The 22682-nt window shown below is 31.8% G+C and overlaps 2 protein-coding genes across 3 annotated transcripts in view; one reads left to right on the top strand and one right to left on the bottom strand.

Moving 5' to 3' along the window:
- Positions 1-21896, top strand: part of LOC114333169 (double-stranded RNA-specific editase 1) — a 56696-nt gene extending 34800 nt beyond the window's left edge. Inside the window, exons 5-8 of the mRNA XM_028283014.2 lie at positions 4417-4617; positions 12544-12761; positions 19240-19453; positions 20811-21896. Coding sequence (XP_028138815.1) covers positions 4417-4617; positions 12544-12761; positions 19240-19453; positions 20811-20911 — 734 coding nt within the window. The 3' untranslated portion in view covers positions 20912-21896. The remainder of the gene's footprint in view (positions 1-4416; positions 4618-12543; positions 12762-19239; positions 19454-20810) is intronic.
- Positions 19707-22682, bottom strand: part of LOC114333175 (uncharacterized) — a 412711-nt gene continuing 409735 nt past the window's right edge. The window contains exon 12 of one of the 2 annotated variants that reach the window (XM_050650379.1): positions 19707-19850. In XM_050650379.1, coding sequence (XP_050506336.1) covers positions 19844-19850 — 7 coding nt within the window. In that variant the 3' untranslated portion in view covers positions 19707-19843. Of the gene's footprint in view, positions 19851-21892; positions 22038-22682 lie in introns of those variants that run through there. The other variant, XM_050650378.1, reaches the window with a different exon arrangement.

Raw genomic sequence — 22682 nt, forward strand, 5'->3', positions numbered from 1 at the left:
ACAAAAATCTGCCAATGCATTAGATGTGTTTGAAAGAAAAGTATTACGTAGGATACTGGGCCCAATAAGTGAAAATAACAACTGGCGAATTAGGTATAATAGAGAAATATACGAGCAATATAGCGAACCAACTCTAGCACAACACACTAAACTGCAGAGATTACGGTGGGCAGGGCACGTGGTTCGCATGCATGAGAGTAGAATCACCAGAAAATTGCTGAATGCAAGAATGCAGGGAAGAAGACCTGTTGGAAGACCTAAAAAGAGATGGGAAGACGAAGTCGATGAGGATGCCAGGAACTTTCTGGGAAGGCGTTCATGGAAAAGAACAGCGGTAAATCGAAATGATTGGAGGAGCTTATTGAAGGAGGCCAAGGCTCGATTTGGGCTGTAGTGCCATTGGCTGGATGGAACATAAAAAGTACGAAAGTAAATGGCGCTAATAATTATTCCAATAAACAACAATGTAATTTACAATTTACTTTCCTTCTTATTTTGCACAGTAAAATATTCCTTGTCGAAGTAATCCAAAACAGGCGTATGTTTGTGGAATAGGGTATATTAATATAATCGTGGCATATTATTGTCCACCACCGGAAACAACAAATAATATACTGTAAATTACGATCTTATGATATACTGTAAATTACGATCTTATGATATACTGTAAATTACGATCTTATGATATACTGTAAATTACGATCTTACGATATACTGTAAACTAAAACCAAAGTGTAAGGCACATTCCAGTGATAGGTTAGAGAGATCAACAAGGTCAAAAATTAAATTTTTAAATATATTTGCAGTAGAATTCTTATATCTGGCGTACAAAATACGCCAGCGCGTGAAAGGTTAAAAAAGTACCTCTAAACTTGTACCTCCCTCTTGTCGAGGGAAGATAGTTAGGAGACTAGAAGGAACTACAGCGCGTATACTTTGCCAGAAAAAAAGTGCGCAATTTTCTGAAACCGTGAGAGAAAATCTCATATAGCGACCACTGGCGGGTTAAATATTAGGGATGTAACAGTAGTACACTTCGAGTCATATAAAACTGGTACACTTTTTTTTCCCAATGTAAACCTGTCTTCAGTGGCAAGTGTCATAAAAAGTGGCAAGAAACCAGATCCGACACAGATCTTCAAAACTATATGGTGGCGAAAAAGGAAGCGAAAGTAGCAGTAGCAAAAGCCAAAGCAGAAGCGTATTCAAACCTATATGATCAACTTGATACCAGGGAAGGCGAAACGAAGATATATAAAATAGCCAAACAGAGAGCAAGGAAAGCAAAAGATTTTAATCAGATTAGATGTATCCGAGATGAAAATAATAAAATACTAGTTCACGAAAGGGAAGTCAAAAAGAGATGGAGAAAGTACTTTGACAGCTTATTAAATGAAGAATTTGACAGACAGCCTGTAGAGTCAACGGAGACAGTAGCAGCAATGGTCACCAAAATAACCAATGAGGAAGTGGCTCAAGCGCTTCAAAAAATAAAGAAAGGAAAAGCGGTAGGACCAGATGATACTCCTGGGGAAGTATGGAGAGCATTGGGAGAGACAGGAACAAGGTGGCTAGCAGGTCTATTTAATAGAATTATGGAAGTCGGACAAATGCCAGACGAATGGAGAAGCAGTATACTGGTACCTGTTTACAAAAACAAGGGAGATATACAACAATGTACAAACTACAGGGCTATAAAACTGCTTAGCCACACCATGAAAATATGGGAAAGAGTAATTGACAGACGGATACGTGAAGAGACCGAAATATCCGAGAATCAATTTGGCTTTATGCAGGGTAGATCAACAACAGATGCAATTTTCATTATAAGGCAGTTGATGGAAAAATACAGGAGTAAAGAAACAAACGCTCATATGGTATTCATTGATCTTGAGAAAGCATATGATAGAGTTCCTCGAGAGATTCTGTGGTGGGCACTCAATAAGAAAGGAGTCCCTGGTGAATATGTAAAGATTGTGAGGGATATGTATGAGGGAGTAACGACTAGTGTTAGGACAGGTGTGGGAGAGACTGATAAATTTCATGTGAAAGTAGGATTGCACCAAGGCTCTGTGCTTAGTCCGTATTTATTCTCATTAATTTGGACCAGATAACAGCGAAACTACAGGGTAACATTCCATGGTGCTTAATGTATGCTGATGATGTCGTGTTAGTAGGAAATAGTGAAAGAGATTTAGAACAAAAACTGGAACAGTGGAGACAAGCTCTGGAGGAAAAAGGTTTAAAACTTAGTAGGACAAAAACAGAGTATTTGGAATGTTCATTTAAAGATGGAGCTACTACAAATAAAATGGTATCTTTGGATGGTGAAATGATTGTGAAAAGCAATAGTTTTAAGTACCTAGGATCGGTATTACAGAGTAATGGAGAAATAGATGGAGATGCATGCAGTAGAATTAGGGCTGGATGGATGAAGTGGAAAGAAGCGAGTGGTGTGTTGTGTGACAGAAAAATTCCAATGAAGCTGAAGGGAAAATTCTATAAAACAGCCATAAGACCGGCTATGATGTACGGGACTGAATGTTGGGCAGTGAAAAAGAAAGAGGAACAACGAATGCATGTGGCGGAAATGAGAATGCTTAGATGGATGAGTGGAGTGACAAAGAAGGATAAAATTAGAAATGAGTATATTAGGGGAAGTCTAGGTGTGGCACCAATTGATGCCAAAATGAGAGAGCATAGGTTAAGATGGTTCGGTCATGTTCAACGTCGAGACGTTAATCACCCAATACGAAGAATAGCTGAAGTGCAGATTCCTGGAAGGAGTAGGAGAGGAAGACCAAAGAAGACCTGGGGGGAGGCGATAAGGCAGGACATGTTGGTAAAGGGGATTAACATTGATATGACCCAAGACAGAATTGTGTGGAGAAATGCAAAAAGAGAATGATGATGTAAACCTGTCTTCAGACTGACAATTATTGTTCGTGAATCACTTCGTTGTTGCCATCACAGACAACGGAATTGCACTAAATCTAAATACAAAAAAATAACGTTTAAAATGTATATTTCCAATTGTAATACACACATATTTAACTTCCACACTTGTTCACTGTAAAAGTTATTCATTTTGTATTAATTTCAAATTTAATTTTTAATTTTTCCAGTGTGTTTTATTTATTCTACACAACTTAATGTAGTTCTGTCCTACAATTTACGAGAAACCAGTCACATCTCTCGATTTGACATTAAACATAATAATTTAAAGTCATGTCAAGATTTATTATCTATCATTATTTTTGAATTGAAATATTTTCATAAATTATAATAAAACACGAATCAATGTATGAATTCTTAATTGAGATGACGGAAAATTACAATTGTTTTAGTTTTTAGTATATTAAAAAATGCGGTCTGTCGCACAGCCCCGTTTTTACCTAGTTTGATATAATATTTTCGTTGAACTGACAACGTTGCCCTAGAAATTAGAATGACACTTGTGACAAGGTCAACTTACACAACTTGAAAAACACGATTTTCGGTTATAAGAGTTGTACCAGTTTTTTTTGACGCGAAGTGTACATGTCAACTGTATTTGGTTTTACACTAACATACTAAATTTATTCAGGTTGATTCAGTATAAACCATCAGATATTTTTAAGTCAGTTTAAAAATGCCAACTTTTTAACCTTTAACTACCTGCGCATCAACATAAGTACACACATCGCATACTTTATACACCGCAAGAGAATACTCATCAGTTTTATTTCTTAAAAAAAATGCACTTAGTTGTTTGTTTATAAACCTTATTCGGCATCAGCGAATGCTTGGAATTCCTTCTGGGTAAGTCAATTGGGATTTCTAACTGGAATCCAATCCCTTGAAAAATAAAATTACTAATAAAAAAAATTTGAAATGTTAATTTTTGCATGAGAAAAAGTATTGTTTATAAAGAACAATATATTTTGTGCCATAATGACTAAAAAACAATTGAAACAATTATTACAATCATGGCGTATTTTGTACACCACCGAAAACAGCAAATAATATACTGGTAATTACGATCTTCTCAGAACGCTGATTATAACAAAACTAAAACCAATTGTAAAGCACATTCCAGTGATACAAAATTCTGGTGTACAAAATACGCCAGTGCATCTAGTTAAAAGTTAAATCTCATTTTTAACCTTCGAGCAAGCACACGATATTTTCAAACAATAAATATCTGCACCATAATATTATCATTATAACCATAAATATCATAATATGAATAGAAAACAGAAAACTGTATTGTTAGTTGCCTATTTTTATTTTTGAATAATGATGACATCACTGCGCAAATCTGATAAATTGTCAACTAAGTTGGGTGGTTTAAATGATACGCATATTGCTGAATAGTTTCATTTCGTTACTAATATATTCATTGCCTGATTTATTTTAATAACCCTACATTTTCAGGTTCGAAGGTGACCAAAAGAGAAAGAGTACGTAGGCGCAATGTTAGATTAAGCAAAATATTACAACCCAAGAATGCTGTTATGATATTAAACGAACTAGTGAGAAACACTAGTTATACAGTTGATGAATTATCCCAGAAATATGATGGCAACCAATTTAAAGCTACAGTGTTATATGAAGGAATAGAACATGTTGGTTATGGTAAGTAATATTTATTTATTTTGTTATTAAATTACTATGTGCCACATGGAGTCAGCAGGGTAATTTGTTAAATAAATTTCCATAGCGTTACGCCTGTGGCAGATTAAGGTTTAAGTTAAGGCACTTCTAAATAACCGTTCTGGTCATTTTTTGTGTATATTGCTTAAACTGAGCCTCACTGAGAGTTGATCTTTTTAATTTTAATTAAACAGATCATAGTTTCGAAGCTTACAATGATTTCAACAGTATTTCATGTTTTATTTCTCATAAATCTTTTTCAAAAAAATTCTTCAAATAAAATTGTGAATAGTTGTTACTAAGCTTCAACGCTTTGGCCACATGGGCGATTGTTTACGGCGCGATAATTTACAGCGTCCATTGGTTTGACTACCTCCTCCACTAATTTTAGATGAAATGATTTCATCTAAAATTGGTGGAGGAGGTATAGTGGAGTCGCTGAAGGTTTTCACCTCCCGATTTCGTTGAACCTTCATCGATTTTCATGAAAATTGGTAAGTAGTTAGAAGATACTTCAAGGAACAAAGGAGACATGATGCTTGCGCTTTTACCCTGGGGGTGGTTGCCACGCCCTTCTTGGGGGTGAAATTTTTTTATTAAAAATAATACCAGAAATCGATAGAGGGGCAACTTCTAAGCAAAATTTGTTATATAAAGTTATTAACATAAATCAATACTTTTTGAGTTATTAAATATCAAAGATTTTATTTTTTCTTAAAAAAATGCATGTTTTAAAGCTGTTTTTCACGTATTACTCAAAAACTATAAGCTTTTGTAAAAAAGCTATTATTACCAAAATTAAAGATAATAAAAAATTTAATACAGTCCCTACTTAAAGAACTAAACTTATGTTATTTTAAAGTGAGTTATGGGTAATTGAATTTATATTTTTTTCGAGGAGTACTCAAACCTAAGTATTCAAGCTTACATAACGGGAAAAGATGCATTTTATAGAATATACTTGTTAAGCACTTGTCAAAGTACTTCGGAATACCTATCAAATGAGCTTCAGTAGAAGTTAATAGCATCAAAATTAAGCAAGTTATGATGAAAATAAGAGAACCCTTTCGATTTTTTTAGGAAAAAGTTAAAAACTAAACATACGCCATTTCCGCAAAAATTTTAATTTGTAGTAATCCTCACAAGAATTTCTTTGTTATCATAGTTAATTATTTCAACAAATTTGACCGGTTTAGAATGCATATTTTTGAAAAAAAAGGTATAATTTAAAAAAATCAGAATTTTTAGAATTATCATACTTTTCATTTTCTTTTAATAACTCCAAAAATACTCAATATACGTAAAAAATGATAAATAACTAAATTTTAGTTTTTGCTGTAACAAATACTTTACCCATTTTACTATTTTCGTAGAGTAAAAAATAACCGAGATAGAAACGTTTAAAATTTCAATTTTGCTGCGAGAACCATGTAACCGGGGCCATTTGACCTTTTATTTTTAAAAAAGTAAGCGGCATAAATGACTATTTTGATGTTTTTTAATAGCTCTTGGAATAAAATTTTAACCAGTTTTAAAAGATACATTTTGAAACATTTTTGGTGCATAAACTTTAATGCTATTAACTTGTTAAGTTTATGTTATAAAATGCATCATTTTCCCAGTATTTAAGCTTGAATACTTAGATTTGGGTACTTGACTAAAGAAATATACATTCAATTACCTATAACTCACTTTTAGTTAACATTGAAAGGTTTTTCTAGTAAGGAATTTATTTGATTTTTTATTAGCCTCAATTTTGACAATAATAACTTTTTTGTGAAAACTTATAGTTTTTGAGTTATTTATGAAAAATCGGTTAAAAACCTGTATTTTTCTCACGAAAAATTAAAATCTTTGATCTTTAATAACTCAAAAAGTTTTGATTTATTTTAATAACTTTATATAACAAATTTTGCTTATAATTTGTCGCTCGATCGAATTGTGGGGTTATTTTTTATAAAATAATTTTCACCCGCGAGGAGGGGTGGCATCCACCCCCAGGGTAAAAGCGCAAGTTGGCACCATGTCACCTTTGTTCCTGGAGGTTCAACGAAATCGGAGGTAATAACTCATATTCACCTTCAGTGACTGCACTAGTAGTCAAACCAATGGGCGCCGTAAAAAATCGTCCATATGGCCAAAGCCTAATAGGTCTGGATCCAGCGTATAAAAAAAAGTTGATTAATAGCAAGCTGAAAATTTGTTAATAGGTTACGGGTGTCTAGTCGGACAAACTTTGATATATGGGAACACTGGAACAAAGGAGGTTTTAATTGTGGAACAGGTTAAAAATTTGGAACGGTCATACCACGAAAACGTCATGTATTTTGTCCGACAACTTCCAATTGATTTGTCACCCTTTCATTAAACTCAGACTGCTATTTATCACCAAATGGGCATTTTAACGAGTGGACCACGTAAAACATGTCAAATGACAGGAATTATGACAGGTGATAAATAGCAGTCTGATTTTTTGCATGACAGTTTAATGAAAGGGTAACAAATCAATTGGAAGTTCTGTCTGACAAAATACATGTGACGTTTTCGTGGTCTGACCTTTCCAAATTTTTAACCTGTTCCTCAATTAAAACTTCCCGTTTCATTGTTCCCATACATTAAAGTTTGTCCGACTAGACACCCTTAAGCTTTTTTTTTTTTTTGTGTCATTATTGTTTGTGATTTAGTTTTACAGCTTGTAGTTTGTTTGTTTTTTATTTTTGACAATACTACATATTTTGTAGTTATATAATGTAAATGTGTTATGTGTTATATTTTATATTTAGTCATATTTTAATTTAATTTATTTATTTAAAACTCTTAAACAGTGTTTGTCAACAAGATTTTTTCTTAGACAATAAACATATATTCTCTCTCTCTATTAACAAATTTTCAGCTTGCTATTAATCAACTTTTTTTTCATACGCGGGATCCAGACCTATAAATGTTATTTTCATTTTGCCCTGAAAAATTCTTCACAGTTGAGTCTTGTACTCCAGGAGTTTTATTTCCAAGTGGCTGTTGTCATGTGAACTCTTAAGGGTTTTTGGGCCATTCTAGACAAAAGAGGTCCCTTGTATTTTTTCTCTAGTTGATAGTTACAAGCAATTTAAATTCTCGAGTTAAAGCAATTTAAAATTTGATAAACGCGAATATGGCCATTTTTAAGACTTAATAACTCTGTTAAAAATTATTATTATGAAAGTCAAAAAGTGACTAAGGGCCGGTATTTCAACAACTACTTAAAGCTAAACTTGTGTCAAAAGTTAAGGAGAAGCTTAAGCTGGGTGCCGTATTTCCATCATTTCCTTAACTAAACTGGTCCCCAATTGTAAAGTTAATTGGTTTGGTACCTCTGAATACGTCAAAATGCCAAAACTAACTGTTCTGAGGTAAAAACCACTACTGTTGACATTTAATTTTATCTTGTCATCTGTATCTGTGTCATTTGATAACTTCACTTAACTCTGTCAAACTTTGTGTACGTGGTAATGTGTTTTTATTATATTGTCTATATCTCTGGTTATATTTTTTGTTGGTATTTTGTTGTATAAGCAATAGATCCGTCTTTGTAATTTTGTTTATTGGATAAATATTCCTTAAAATGTCAACTTGGAATGTAAGTTTACTTTTGTAAAATAAATATACCAAGCATTGTAGAAATAAATAATTTTTAGGTACCAACAGTCACCCTACACCTTCCAAAAGGAATAAGAATTTAATAACGTTATTACGCAAAAGTTGGTTTTCAAAATAACTATAATTATTAATCTATAGAAATAACCTCAAAAAACAGAAAACAAATTTTAAGCAAAAAACCAATTTATAAGTTTCCATATAAAACTTTGATAAAAAAAAACCAAGAATCATAATTCCTAAATATACAGAATCAAATCATTTAAATAATATTTTAGTAAAATCTATACTGAGCGACTTTGTGGATTACACAGTAATTTACACAGATGGTTCTAAAAATCAAACAGGAGTAGGATGTGCTATGTATGTGCAAAATACCCATCAACATAATTATAAATTATCTAGTATTAGTAGTATTTTTACAGCTGAGATTATAGCCACCAAAAAAGCTCTAGAATGGATCAAAGAGAATAATATTGAAAAAGTTGTGATAATAACAGACTCCAGATCTGCAATATATGCAATTCAAAACACTGATTTTAATTCATACAAATCAAAAATTTTATGTAATATAAAAAATAATTTGTCTAAAGTGGAAGTAGTATTTATATGGGCAAAAGGGCATGCCGGTATACTGGGTAATGAGAAAGTGGATGAGTTGGCCAACGATGCAATAAAAAATGGTGAGATCCTAACTCAGATCTTATCGACAAATGCAATAAATGACGTCAAAGATAGAATAAATAAAATATGGAAAAAACAATGGAAAAATATTTCAAGCATATCAAAAAATTTATATTTTTCTTTACATCAAGAACTTCCTCCGCCACCTGAATACATATTTAAGTATAACCTGCCAAAGCAAGATATTTCTACTATTGTCAGATTAAAAACTCGACACGGAAAATATGAGGCACATCTGCACAAATTAGGAATAGTTAATTCATAAGTCTGTTTTTGTGATAATGTTTCGATTAGAGATTTGAACCATATTTTCTTTGAATGCAAAATTAACGAGAGATATATAAATCAATTGTATTACAATTTACGACAAACACAAGTTCATTTTCCAATTAGTATAGAATATCTACTAAGTTGTCATAAAATGGAAATATTTAAATTACTCATAAACTACTTGAAAGAAACAAATATAGTCATTTGAGTCAGATAGGTGGGAATATAACAAAACTAATAAATTGAGGTAAAAATAAAATAAAAATCTGTGGCTAACGGACCCGCATCCAAGCCATTTTTTCACACACACACACACAAATTTTAAGCAAAGGCTTAAACCAACTCCCGCGCGAGCTTAAAATTTAGTTTAAGCCTTCGCTTAAAATTATTTAGTTTAAGCCTTCGCTTAAGCCTCAATTTGAAGTGGAAATACAGGCATCTTAGCTTAAGCTCAGGATTACAGTAAGCTTTGGCTTAAGTGCGGTTGGAAATACCGGCCCTAAATCAAAGTTCAAAGTCTAGTCAAATTTATTAGGTTTGTTCGTAGAACGATCAGCAACCGTTGCCAACCATCAGAGGCATGCGCGTTCCTAATCTACAAACTCTAACTGTTAACTGCGCAGCGCCAACGGTTAACTGCGCATGCGTCTGATGGTTGGAAACGGTTGCTGATCGTTTGGATCGTACTACGAACAAACCTATTACTAAGCTATTATTTTTAATCATTAACACTGAGCGGTAAGATCGTATTGACGCGGCTGTAAATGTGAGTGCGAGTAAGATGCACCATTGACTACCGGAATGGCATCTCTCTAGCATGGCCTTGATTATTATTATTTATAAATAACAGTTTAGTAATAAAATAATCACAAAAATTTCTTCAGGATCTTGTAGGGGTGGCTTGTAATCTTTGATTTAGTCACTTTCTGACTTTCATAATAACTTTTAACCAAGTCTTGAAAAAATCACCATTTTTCGTTTTTTTTTTTTTCAATTTTAAATTGCTATAACTCGAAAACGATAAACTTAGAGAAAAATTATAAGAGACCTTTTTTGTCCAGAATGGTCCAAAGAACCTAAAAAAAATTTGTCCAGGCCAAATATTGATTTTCTGCAATTTGATTAAAAAAATTGTTTAAAAAAATTGTTTAAAAAAATTGACCACTTTTCACTTGGGCGACTTCTTGAACCTTATTCTGGGATGTCTCACGAATGAAATTATGCAAAAAAATCTCATATTTTTTCCAACGAACCCGCCGCTGACTGGCTTGAACTGTATTCGATGTAATTTCAGTAAGACCAATCTTTAATCTAGTGTGTCACCTCAAACTTGAATAATATCACTGACATTGTAATCTAAAGTGAGTTGGTTTGACTAATTTCTTATTTTACTTTCAAAAATACCTAAAATATATCATACAGTCAAATTAGCCATTAATTATCATCTATAATAACTAAAGTAACTAAAAGGATTTAAACATGTTTTAGACATTTTATTTTCCTTAAAATTATGCTTTACAGAAATCGGACAATTTTACATAGACAAGTTCAGCTATAGTCCGTCTGCTATAACTTTTCCCATGCGGTACGATTCATTTTCAATCAAATTAAGTCAAAACATAAATTGAAACGAACGTCAATGTGTATACAGGGTGAGGCAAATAAAGGGCCTATTAGAAATATCTCGAGAACTAAAGGCAACAGAATCATGAAAATTTGAATAAAGGGGTTTTGAAGGATGATCTATTAAATGAAAATATTTTCATCTCTTTGCAACTTCCGGTTATACCGGAAGTTGCTTATATCTTCGTTTTTTTAAATGGGACACCCTGTATATTTTTACATTTTTGGATTCTCTTCGATGTCTTCTTTCTTAAAATATGAGGTTTTGTAGTATTATACAGGGTATTTTAAAAGATAATTACGTTTTTTTATTAATTTCGTAGCAAAATTAACACCCTGTAGAATTGTAGTAGTTTGACATCTAAAACTCTTACTTACGTTAAAATGATTTTTAATATACTCTACTATTGTTAAGAATCATTATTATAGCTAAATTTTTAATTTTAATATACAGGGTTGGTCGAAACTCAGAATGAGTATTTTCTGAGTTTTCTTAAATGGAACACCCTGTATTTTAGTATTGTAATGAAATGATATTTTATGGTACTTTTTTATTTCTTAAGCATTTCCCTATACCTAACTGCTTTAATTTGTGCTTAATTGTTAATCGCACCAACAATATTAACTATGTAGGTATTTTGATAGCTAAACCATTATTGGTAATTTTAAGGACCAGTCTGGATTAATCTGGATTTATTTCTGAAAAATTATTTGGGATTGAGTATTTTCACGGCCAACCTAATAAAATTTTACGTATTTTTTGTTGCAATTAATGTTTAGCTTGAATCACCAATAACTCACAAATTAAAGCAGTTAGGTATAGGGAATGCTTAAGAAATAAAAAAGAACTATAAAATATTATTTCACTACAATACAAAAATACAGGGTGTTCCATTTAAGGAAACTCAGAAAATACTCATTCTGAGTTTCGACCAACCCTGTATACTAAAATTAAAAATTTAGCTATACTAATAATTCTTAACAATAGTAGAGTATATTAAAAATCATTTGAACGTAAGTAGAGTTTTAGATGTCAAACTACTACAATTCTACAGGGTGTGAATGTTGCTATGAAATTAATAAAAAAACGTAATTATCTTTTAAAATACCCTGTATAATATTACAAAACCTCATATTTTAAGAAAGAAGACATCGAAGAGAATCCAAAAATGTAAAAATATGCAGGGTGTCCCATTTAAAAAAACGAAGTTATAAGCAACTCCGGTATAACCGGAAGTTGCAAATAGATGAATTTTTTTTCATTTAATAGATCATCCTTCAAAACTCCTTTATTCCAATTTTCATGATTCTGTTGCCTTTAGTTCTCAAGATATTTCTAATAGGCCAGTTATCTGCCTCACCCTATATACATTTTGTATACTGTATACTATATACTACACACATCGGCGTACGTTTCACTTTCTGTTTTGACTTAATTTGATTGAAAATGAATCGTACCGCATGGGAAAAGCTATAGCGGACAGACTATATGTAATATTTATTTTTAATTTCTTTTTTGCAAGTGACTAATCAATCAAAAGAAGAAGGCTTATTCCTAGGCCTGGTCTAATTTTTTGTTCGATAGATAGCTCTGTACTACGTGCAAAGATTATATATTTAAAACTAAGATATACAGAAAGAAAGAAAAAACATTAAATTAATTCAGTAAGCCTGTGTTGATATAAAATCTGTTTTTAGGTCGTAGTAAAATAAATGCAAAGAACACAGCTGCCGAAGCTGCATTAAAACATTATGTAAAGACTAATAAATTGACTGAGGTGAAGAAAGATGATGAAGGAAATGAAAAAATGGATGTATCTGAAGATGACGCAACTCAAGCACCTTTACCATGGCAACATGTTGCTTCATTTGCTCTGTACAAACTGTTTTCCTCATGGGGAGAAGATCTCAATGTCGTAAGTATTTATAGTAATTTATTATTTAAGAGTAAACAGTAGCGTGTCATCAATATTTTTGTTTTTTGAAAGTTCTGAGAACTTTAAACAATGAGGCAACAGTGCGTCGGCAATACGACAGTGACATACATAGATTATGCAAGGTACAAAAAATAGCGTAACGTGGAGCAGTTCATCAGTGGTCTATCTATCTCTACCGGCGCTTAGCTTTCTCTCTCTAGCATATGATGGCCGCTGCCGCTGTACTCTGTTAATAAATGCACCTCCAGCGTTCCATTACTCCCACCTCTTGTTCGATACGCTCACACTTCTACTACAGACAAAGATAGCTAGACCTATGTACTTGATATTGGCGTTACACCCCTATGCATAGGGCTTTTCATTCAATTATTTGTTTAGAGCTTCCGTCATATGTCATATAAACCGTGTATATTATAATTATACACAGATTATACTTACAACATAATATCGACACCTGATATGAAAAACATTGTATCTCCACTTACAATGTTTTTCAACTATGGCTTAAATAGCATCTATAAACGATAACCTTCAATTTGGTCTAAGAACTTTTATCCTATCTTATGTAATTATAAAGTTATTTAACAAAATAACCTCATTGTAAGTGCAAATTTTTGATCACTGGGTGGAAAAAACATTGTAACCAATGTTACAATATTAAATTTTTTTATTATTGATGAACATTTTTTAATATAACATTGTAACATGGGATACAATGTTTTTCTCGAAACATTTATTGAGTAAGTTTTTATAACTGCATTGTAAGTTGTGATACAAGGAAGCAAGGTAGTGGAATATTACGATGAACAACATTGTAAGTCACTATAGTCAGGAGGTAAATTCTATATTATTAACTGCTGAGCATAGTAAGCATGCCCCCAATCGTAAAAACTCACATAAAAATACTAGTTTAGAATTTCAAACAAAAATAATAACACCTATATCATTCACTGCTGAACTAACTTCTACTGATGAAACTCAGATAATCAATGGTCACAGTGGATTGCACGCTCAAGATACATTGACAGTGATACATTGACATGCACCGAAGATACAAGTTCACCATTAGATATGTCTGCTAAGAAAAAACAATATCCCAACAAGAAAAATCTTGGAAGGAAGAGACAAAGGGATGCTAGTGTTTGGAAAATTAATGTCTAGAAGAAACTGAGGAACTCTGGCCAAGAATATACTGGCTAAACTGGAAAATTCTCGAAAATTAGAGAAGTGGGACCTGGATGTAACGATAAATGTATCAGAAAATGTAAATCGAAATTATCTGAAAATGATAGACTCATTTTATTTATAATTTTTGGGCAATGGCTGATCATGACCAACAAAGCGAATATTTATGTAGATATGTTCTCAGACAGGAGAGGAAAGTTGCAAAGGTAAAAGAGTCCAGAAGACACTGGACATATGAATATAATTTACAGTTGGCAGAACACCGACTTCAAGTTTGTAAAAAAACATTTTTGGACACTTTTAACATAACAGATATGTGGTTAACTACACTATTCAAAAAAATTGATAGTAATGAAGGCGGAGGCCGTATACCTGGAGATATGCGTGATCGCCACAAGAACAGGGCAAATGCTGTAGACGAAAGTATTAAAATTCGATTCGTGCGCATATTAACTCTGTTCCATCAAAAGAATCCCATTAGTAAGGCAAAGAACAAGTAAGATGTATTTTGAACGAGTCTTTAACTTTTCCCAAATTGTATTCACTATATTATAATGAATGGATGTTAGAGAATCACCCATGCGATAAACTAGCCACCAAAAGTCGGTACAGAAACATATTCAATACTGAGTTTAATATCGGTTTTTTTGCACCGAAAAAAGATACGTGTCTTACTTGCAATCTACATAACACTAAAGCAGAGAAAGACCAAATAGAAAAAGAATATGCTTTACATATTGCAAATAAATGTGTTGCACGTGAAGCCAAAAATTGCCATAAAGAGGTTTCTAAGAAAACAGAAACGGTTGTAACTGCCTGCTTTGATTTGCAAAAAATATTAACTACGCTCCAATCAGATGTATCATTGTTTTATTATAAAAGGAAGTTTAAAGTGTATAACTTTACTAACTTTGATCTTGGATCTGCGGAAGGCTATTGTTATGCATGGGATGAAACCACACGTAAAAAGGGGCCTAATGAAATAAGTAGTGCGCTATTTGATTTTATTAAGAGAAAAGTTGCTGGTGGAGCATTAGAGTTTAGAGTTTATTCAGATTGTTGTGGAGGACAAAATTGAATAATATTTTAAATGTATATTTATGCAGCTAAGATCATGAATATTAATACACACGTTTTTTGAGGTGGGCCACTCTCAATCTGAGGGTAATTCAATGCATGCCCTTATTGAGCGAAGAAAAAAGAACCAAGTTGTTTATGTACCACAACAGTGGTATACACTGATGGGGTGTGCTATAGGGTGGAAAACCAACTAAGTCAAAATGACATCTTGGACTTTAAATCAATGTTAAAGAAAATACTGAATTGGGATTCAGATATAGATAAACGCCAAGTTTTCTGGTATAAATATATAAAAATGTTTATATATAAAAATATATAAAGAACAACCACATATTATTAGTTTTCAGTACAATCTTATTTCTGATCAATTATCGTTTATAAACTTAGAATGCAAACCAAAATCGAGCAAAAGGGCTACCAAATCCAGGAATACAAATATACACAGGAGTACAAATTCCTTTAGCATATAATGGGTTACTTCCCATAACCACTTCAAAATAAAAAGATCTTGTTGCTTTGTGCTCTGGTAAAGCTATACCAGAGCAATATTGCAGTTTTTATTTAAATCTTCCCCACTCTCAACGAACGGAATATTCGGATGATGACTCTGAATAAAAGTTAATTTTGTTTATTTTTTAATAATATAAACTGTTTTATAATTTGAAAATTTAAAATGTTCATTTTAAAATTCAAATTAAATCCAAATTAAAATTAAAATATTAATAATAATTATTATAAATAATTATATATAATAATTATTATAAAATATTAATAATAAAAATTAAAATATTAAAATTAAATACAAATTAAAGTTCAAATAGTTAAAATGTTCATTTTGCAATAAATAAATCTAAAAGATATTATTTTATTTACCTACTTCTTGTTAGTATGTATGACGTAAATTCTTAAATACTACTTGTCTGAGCAAAAAAATCACGTTTCAAGTAAAACCAATAAAATAAATTAATTATAATCTCTTTATTTGGATATTTACGGATTAGTTACAATTTATATGCCCCTAGCCAAAGAAACATACTGTGTAATATCATTGTATGAACCACTTACAATGATTTTCACCTAAAATTCTGAAAAAATTTGCTATTGTAACTCGACCTAAATCAGGACCAGTAATGTTGACAACAATGTGATATGTAAAAATGAAAAGCTGAGTAAAAGTTATAAAATATGGATTAAGAACATTACAAAAAATGTAAAAGCTGACCCAGTAAAAAAATAAAATGTTTTGGAAATTTCTTTAAATCGCTCTCCTGTAAACTAAGCAAAAGTGAGTTACAATGTTTTTCATATCAGGTGTCGATATGACATATTATGTCAGAAGCTCGAAACAAATGAAAATCAATGAAAGGCCCTATTGAGCGGCCCATAACTAGTCTGGTCTATGCTTAATATATCGATGGGTATCATACTATAAAAAACAATAATTATTACACTCATAGGCAAGCTAAATGTTGCAAAGTCAGTCACATTTGATTTCTTGTTATAGAAAGTCGATAGTTTTCTACTAACTACACGCTAAAATAAATGTGGCCAGTCACCTTATGCGCTAATCACATCATTTTTTGTGCATAAATTAATTAAACGTTAATGTGGCCCCAGCATTAGAGATCAAAATTTTTAGTAGTTCCAATGTGACAAAAAGTCTAGGTATGGGATAAAAAATTATTTGAAGAAAGTTTTTTTTTCCTTAAATTCAGTAATGAGCATTTGATGAGTTCGGTAGTCAATAAAATCGCCTTACAAAATCTTGAAAATTTATCTGGTAAAACAGTGTTTTAAATTTACGATGAGTACAAAGGGCCAATTAACAAATAAAATCTACAACATCGATAAAGTGTTTTGACCATTTGCTGTTGTTTATAGTTGAAAAAGTGCAGTTTATTTCAATTCTGTAACAAAATTCCTCAGTGCTTTTATTCAAAGGGAACAAAAACACCTCATTAGTGTAGATAAGATTATACCAGTTGTTTTAATCAGTGAAAGGAACATCATGAAACCAAAACTTGATTATTATAAGAAACACAAATAAGTAAGGTTTTAAGCAAATTAAATCCAAATTAAATCCAGAGTTTTCAGAGATGTCTGGTAAATGTTGCAATTGTTCTACCAAATGTATTTTTAAAGAACCTAAGAATAATGGGGAGGTTTTTGGTTATCCATGTGATTTTTGTAAAAAAGTTTTATGTAAAAGTTGCTCAGGTGTCAGTGCTACAGAGATTCGTTGCCTCGTGTTATCTTCACGCATTTTTCCTTACCTTTGTGGAGATTGTGTCGGTAATAAAGTCAGCAGTAAGTCTTGCTAAGAGTCAGAGCCCTGGAGGATGCCTTAAGTGAGGTCAAAATTGACAACAGCCAGAAAATCAAGGAGCTCGAGAAACAAGTTGGTGTGATAGCAGACGAAGTTAAGAGTATGAGAACTAGTTTTTCATCATGTCTTGATGATATTAAAAAGGATCTTTCCATTATTAACAGTTACACCACCTCATTGTCTACACAGGGTGGCTCCGGGAATACTGCACCAGTGGTACATAATAATGTGATGTTTGAAGTGTCTGAGAGGCAAAAGAGAGCATGTAACTTGATGATGTTCAATTTAATCCAAAACAATGAGGAAGACGATTTATCTAGAGCCAATGACATCCTCTTCGGTCTGTACGCAATAAAAATGGACATCAATCATTAAGCTGATGATTTTGTTCGTTCAATCTTGAGGAACAATAGAAGACTCGATAGAAATTTGGTCCTCAACTATTTGAGAAAATTAGCCTCCATGTTCCGAGTAGACAAACGAGGCTAAATCAAACTTTTTACATTAGACCCCATCGCACTAACTACGGACACAACTCCTTCATGTCCAGAACACCTAGGTTTGCTACCCAATATTCGGAAGGTTTGGATTGTTTTAGTTTTCCAAATGAATTTAAAGCTCAGCTTAAAAACTGTGTGTGATAGCTCGATATCCTTGTGTTTTGTACATTTTTTGTTAATGTTTGTTATTTATTTAATTTCCTAGTTTGTATGATTAAAATTTTTCAATTTACTCTAGGTTAGGTTATAAATCTCCTGTGATTAATGTTTATACTGTATTTTAATTGGGTGATTGCCCGTTGATAAATAAAATAAAATTAATGGCGGTACAGGCTCCTTTTTGCCATATTTTATTTAGTTATGAGTAATTTCCATATACTAATATTTCCCAAATTCGGCTATGTACCGCCATTCTTTATTGTATTACGAATATGTGTGCCAAATATTTCGACAAAATATTCAAAATTAAAGCCGCAATGTTGGACCGCGTTTTCCGCACGCTACTGTTGACTCTTACGTAATTATAGTATCAATTTTGTGTATATTATATGTCTACACAAAAGGACCGGCCGCAAGTTGACACTGAATTTCTGTGAAACACAGAAATGATACTTACAGTTAGTTTCTACACAGTTCTCATTCTGCAGATTGTCACGGTGTGAGGTAAGATCAACAAACTGCAGGAAAGAAACATGTCGCATAAGAAAAATCGGCGCAAACTACGTTTCAATTTGCAGCCACTCACAGTTTTGTTCACCTGCGTCACCTTATCAATTGCGACTGGCCTAAACCTGAGCCAGAAGGTTACAGAAATGGAAGATGTACAATAAGCCAATTGGCTGCAGCCTATAACAGCTTAAAAAAACCCGTTGTCATACCAATAGTCTCTATCTAATAGAACTACAGTTGCGTTTAGTAAATTTCAATTTCCGACTTATCATCGACTTCATGATGATGCACGGGTAAAGATTCCCAGACTCGACTGTATATTTAGGTATCTTATGTGTTTTTTTAGACATTTTTATTGATGCTCATTACATTATATTTTATGTCAGCATAACATAAGACACTAAGCTAACAATTCAGCTTGTGTCAGATAATTATCTGTAATATTCTTCGGCTCTTATTTAGGTACATTGTCTGTGTTTGTTTAACATTGCCTTTTGTACTGTTGAAATCATATTCCATCTCTTTCTAGGGTGACATGTGCATCTTCCAATAGTTCGGCTAGTTGATTCTGGCATGGAAACTTTTGCACTGAAATATTCATGTCATATAAACATGCATAGATTTAAAAAACAAACCTCTTAATATAATACACGACGACGTGTAGACAAAGACATATTAAACATATTATTTATTTTAGAATCAAAATCAGTCAATACCTAGTGGAGAAAAACTGCATGAAAACAAGCCTGCTAAGAAAATGCCTGAAAATCCAGATACTATTAATCCATTAATGCTTGTGAATCAGATGCTACCACAAGCACAATTTGAGGAAATTGGAAAAACTGGAAATCCTCCAAATGTTCTTTTTTCATTCAAATGTATTGTTGATGGAGAATCATTTATTGGAACAGGTATTTATTTTTTTAGTACATATACATTTAATTTTGTAAAAATATTTTACCTAAGTGGCTCCAGTAAATAGAAAAAATATTTGTTAAAATAAAGTAACATTAAAAACACATTTTAATTGGAAATAATAGTTTATTTACAAAAAGTTTGCTTTACAAAAAAAATGATTCGTGACTCTTTTCTTGAAAGGAACGTTAACACATTGGTGTTATATTTGTTTTAAATTAAATTAATATTTTTTTTTCACCAGAAACTAGCTCATCTCGTCACAAGTTCGAATGATACTGTTTTTATCGGAACATCAGCTTTGATTTTTACTTCTGACGTCGCTTCATTCTATTTATTTATTAAGCTCAACAAGGCTAGGGGTAAGAGGTTTCATTCGCTTCATTCTATCTACTGAAATATTAAGGTTGCGATTTCTGATTTCTGACGAAAATATGATGCATAAGCATAATACATTTTAAAAAGATGAACACAAAAATGTATGATGCATAAGCATAATACATTTTAAAAAGGTGAACACAAAAATGAAATTTTTTTTGTTAATACACATTTGAAGGGGGTGTGTGATGTTATTCTAATTAGCATTCCTCGTAACTCTGGAAAACAAACTGTGCAGGAGTGAATTTAAACATCATTGTTTAAGAACTTATCAAGAATATAGTGAAAACCTAATATTTTTACCAAAAAATTACACTTATACCTGGTTGAGCTAAATTATGTTTTGAGACATACTAAATAAATATTTGGTGGTACCTATGAGGATTTACTATAATTATGTTGATCAGTTTTTCTACCTTGACTTTATGTACTGAAACTAGGAGACAAAGTAATTATTTTTTTTATACAAACTTCTCCACTCTTCCATGAATATATTGATCCGATATCAATTTAAATGGTTTTTGAGTCCTTAATTTTTGGTTTAATACAAACTCTTTGAAATTAGAATCAGTCAATCAGTAATCAATTATGTCAAACCAGTCATTCCGCCACCAGACAGTCCATTCACTGACTAGATTTTAAACAACCTCTAAATTTTAAACAACCACTTGGATTGGCATTCACATAGCTAACATGTGAATAAATATATACAGTAAGCCACCGCACTAGGCACATAGGTAGGTACCTAATTGAGGCGTTCTTTGCAAAAACCCCATTTGTCATTATTTACAACATTGAAGATATTTAAAAATATTTGTCTGCCTTTCCCGTAAATTGTCACATAGTTTTAATTAATGCATTGTCAGTATTTTTTCTATTTTGCTGTGTTACTGCCAAACTTTAGTTCTCAAATCATTCATTTTTTTTTAATCAAATAATTCTTTTAATATATTTTAATACCTTCATTTTTTACAGGTTCCAACAAGAAAGCTGCAAAGAAAATGGCTGCATTCGGAGCTTGCAGCAAAGTATTGGGTATACAATACCCACCAGATGTTTATGTATCAACTAAGTAATTCATTTATATTAATGACATATACATTATGTATTCGGATTTTACATAACTATTTATTGTATTAATGTATAATGTGCAGTATCATTCAGACCTAGTATTTTAAGAATTTATTTTAAGTTTTTATTCATACACACATTTTTTTATGATTATACTAGTTAATGCTGTTAAGTCATAGATAAGATAGGTAGATGTTAAGTCATGTTTGTTCTCATTTTTTGTAACTTCGGCTTGTAATATTTGTGGAAGTTAAAAAGTAGATTGTTTCATTTTCTATTAGTACAAAAATGTTGAACAACAATTCAATATTTTACAAAAGTCAAGTGGTTTTAATGTATCTTTGGTTTATTTAACAAAAAAATTTAATTGGATAGAAATTGCATATATTCTGAAAACCATGCTATAACTGCCAGATTTGTGAACAAACAATAGCAAGTTCCTAAGAAGAACTTCCGTAGCAGCTATACAAATTTAAACCTCTGTTTAAAAAATCTGAATTAAGAGTATATGATATAGGCACATAAAAGTGATGTCGAAATTAGGAGTACAAAATGTTAATTTTTAATAATTAATTTGGCATATGAGACTAACTGAAGGCAAACAAAACTTAATAACATCATAAAATCATTGCAATAAAAAACTGAAAACTTTTTGTCTTCCATGTTTTTATGTGGCGCAGAAGGTACAAAAACGTAAATCTGTAATTTAAAACAATTACTGTTTTTTTATACGTAGTTCTGGCAAAGTTTTACATTTGCATTTTAGAAAAATGTGTTTCATGTTGTGTAGTAAAGCCAAATTTAGTTAACTGTAAAAATAAATTACAAATTTATTTTGGTTGTGAATTGGCCCGAAAATTTTTTTTATATCTACATTTATTCAGTTTTGCCAAACTACTAACAGATACGTATTTTCGAATATCCTTTTGATTTTAACAAAGAGCATTGATTATTTTAAGCTTCTAGATGTGAAATAAACGGTCAACCACATCCTACTGTTTTTATTTATATCATTTATAAAAATATTAACAAAATTGCAATTCAGATTGATAAATTTTTTCTACTACTTCACTTATTTCTACTTCTTTGGCTACACCAAGGAGAGCTGCATTGAGTATTCTATCTGATAGCCTGAAAATAAATATATTTTTAATTCAATTACAACTAAAGAGGTGAGAGTGAAACAAGATTTTTATTCGGACAGTAGAAAATAGATTGACACAACTACAATCATCTTTAAAAATACTTTTCCAGGAATTGTACTCATCAGGTAAACATCGAAGAATATGATACTCTCAGATGGAACCATTGAATCAGTTATTACAGAAACCTGACATATCCAAAAAAGTAAAGTTGTGGAAAAGTACAAAAACATCTATAGGTTGCCGGGTTTCTCTTGATACAGAAAAATTTTCTCCATCATGTAGGTCGATTTAAAATTTAAATCGGGTCGGAAAATAGTAAACAACATTGAAAGCTGAGAACATAAGTAATGTCGTGAGTTTTGAATAAGAGTTCAGCAAGAAAGAAATCTGACTTTGGTATTACTAGGCACCAGAATACGCCAGTGCTTGTCACAGAATGGTATTCACTTGTATTTATTTGCATGATGTGAATGTACTTAGAACGTCTTCTTGTGTTGCATTTCATTTCTGTGTAGGTGCACTCATCGCAATAAGTATGTCCTAAATGTATCAAGATACTTTGATTAGTATCTCCTATTTTTTTTGGAATTACTATGGAATTTAACGGGAATATTTAACAGTTGTTTATTCC

This window comes from Diabrotica virgifera, chromosome 5, assembly GCF_917563875.1.
Source record: "Diabrotica virgifera virgifera chromosome 5, PGI_DIABVI_V3a".
Classification (NCBI taxonomy): domain Eukaryota; kingdom Metazoa; phylum Arthropoda; class Insecta; order Coleoptera; family Chrysomelidae; genus Diabrotica; species Diabrotica virgifera.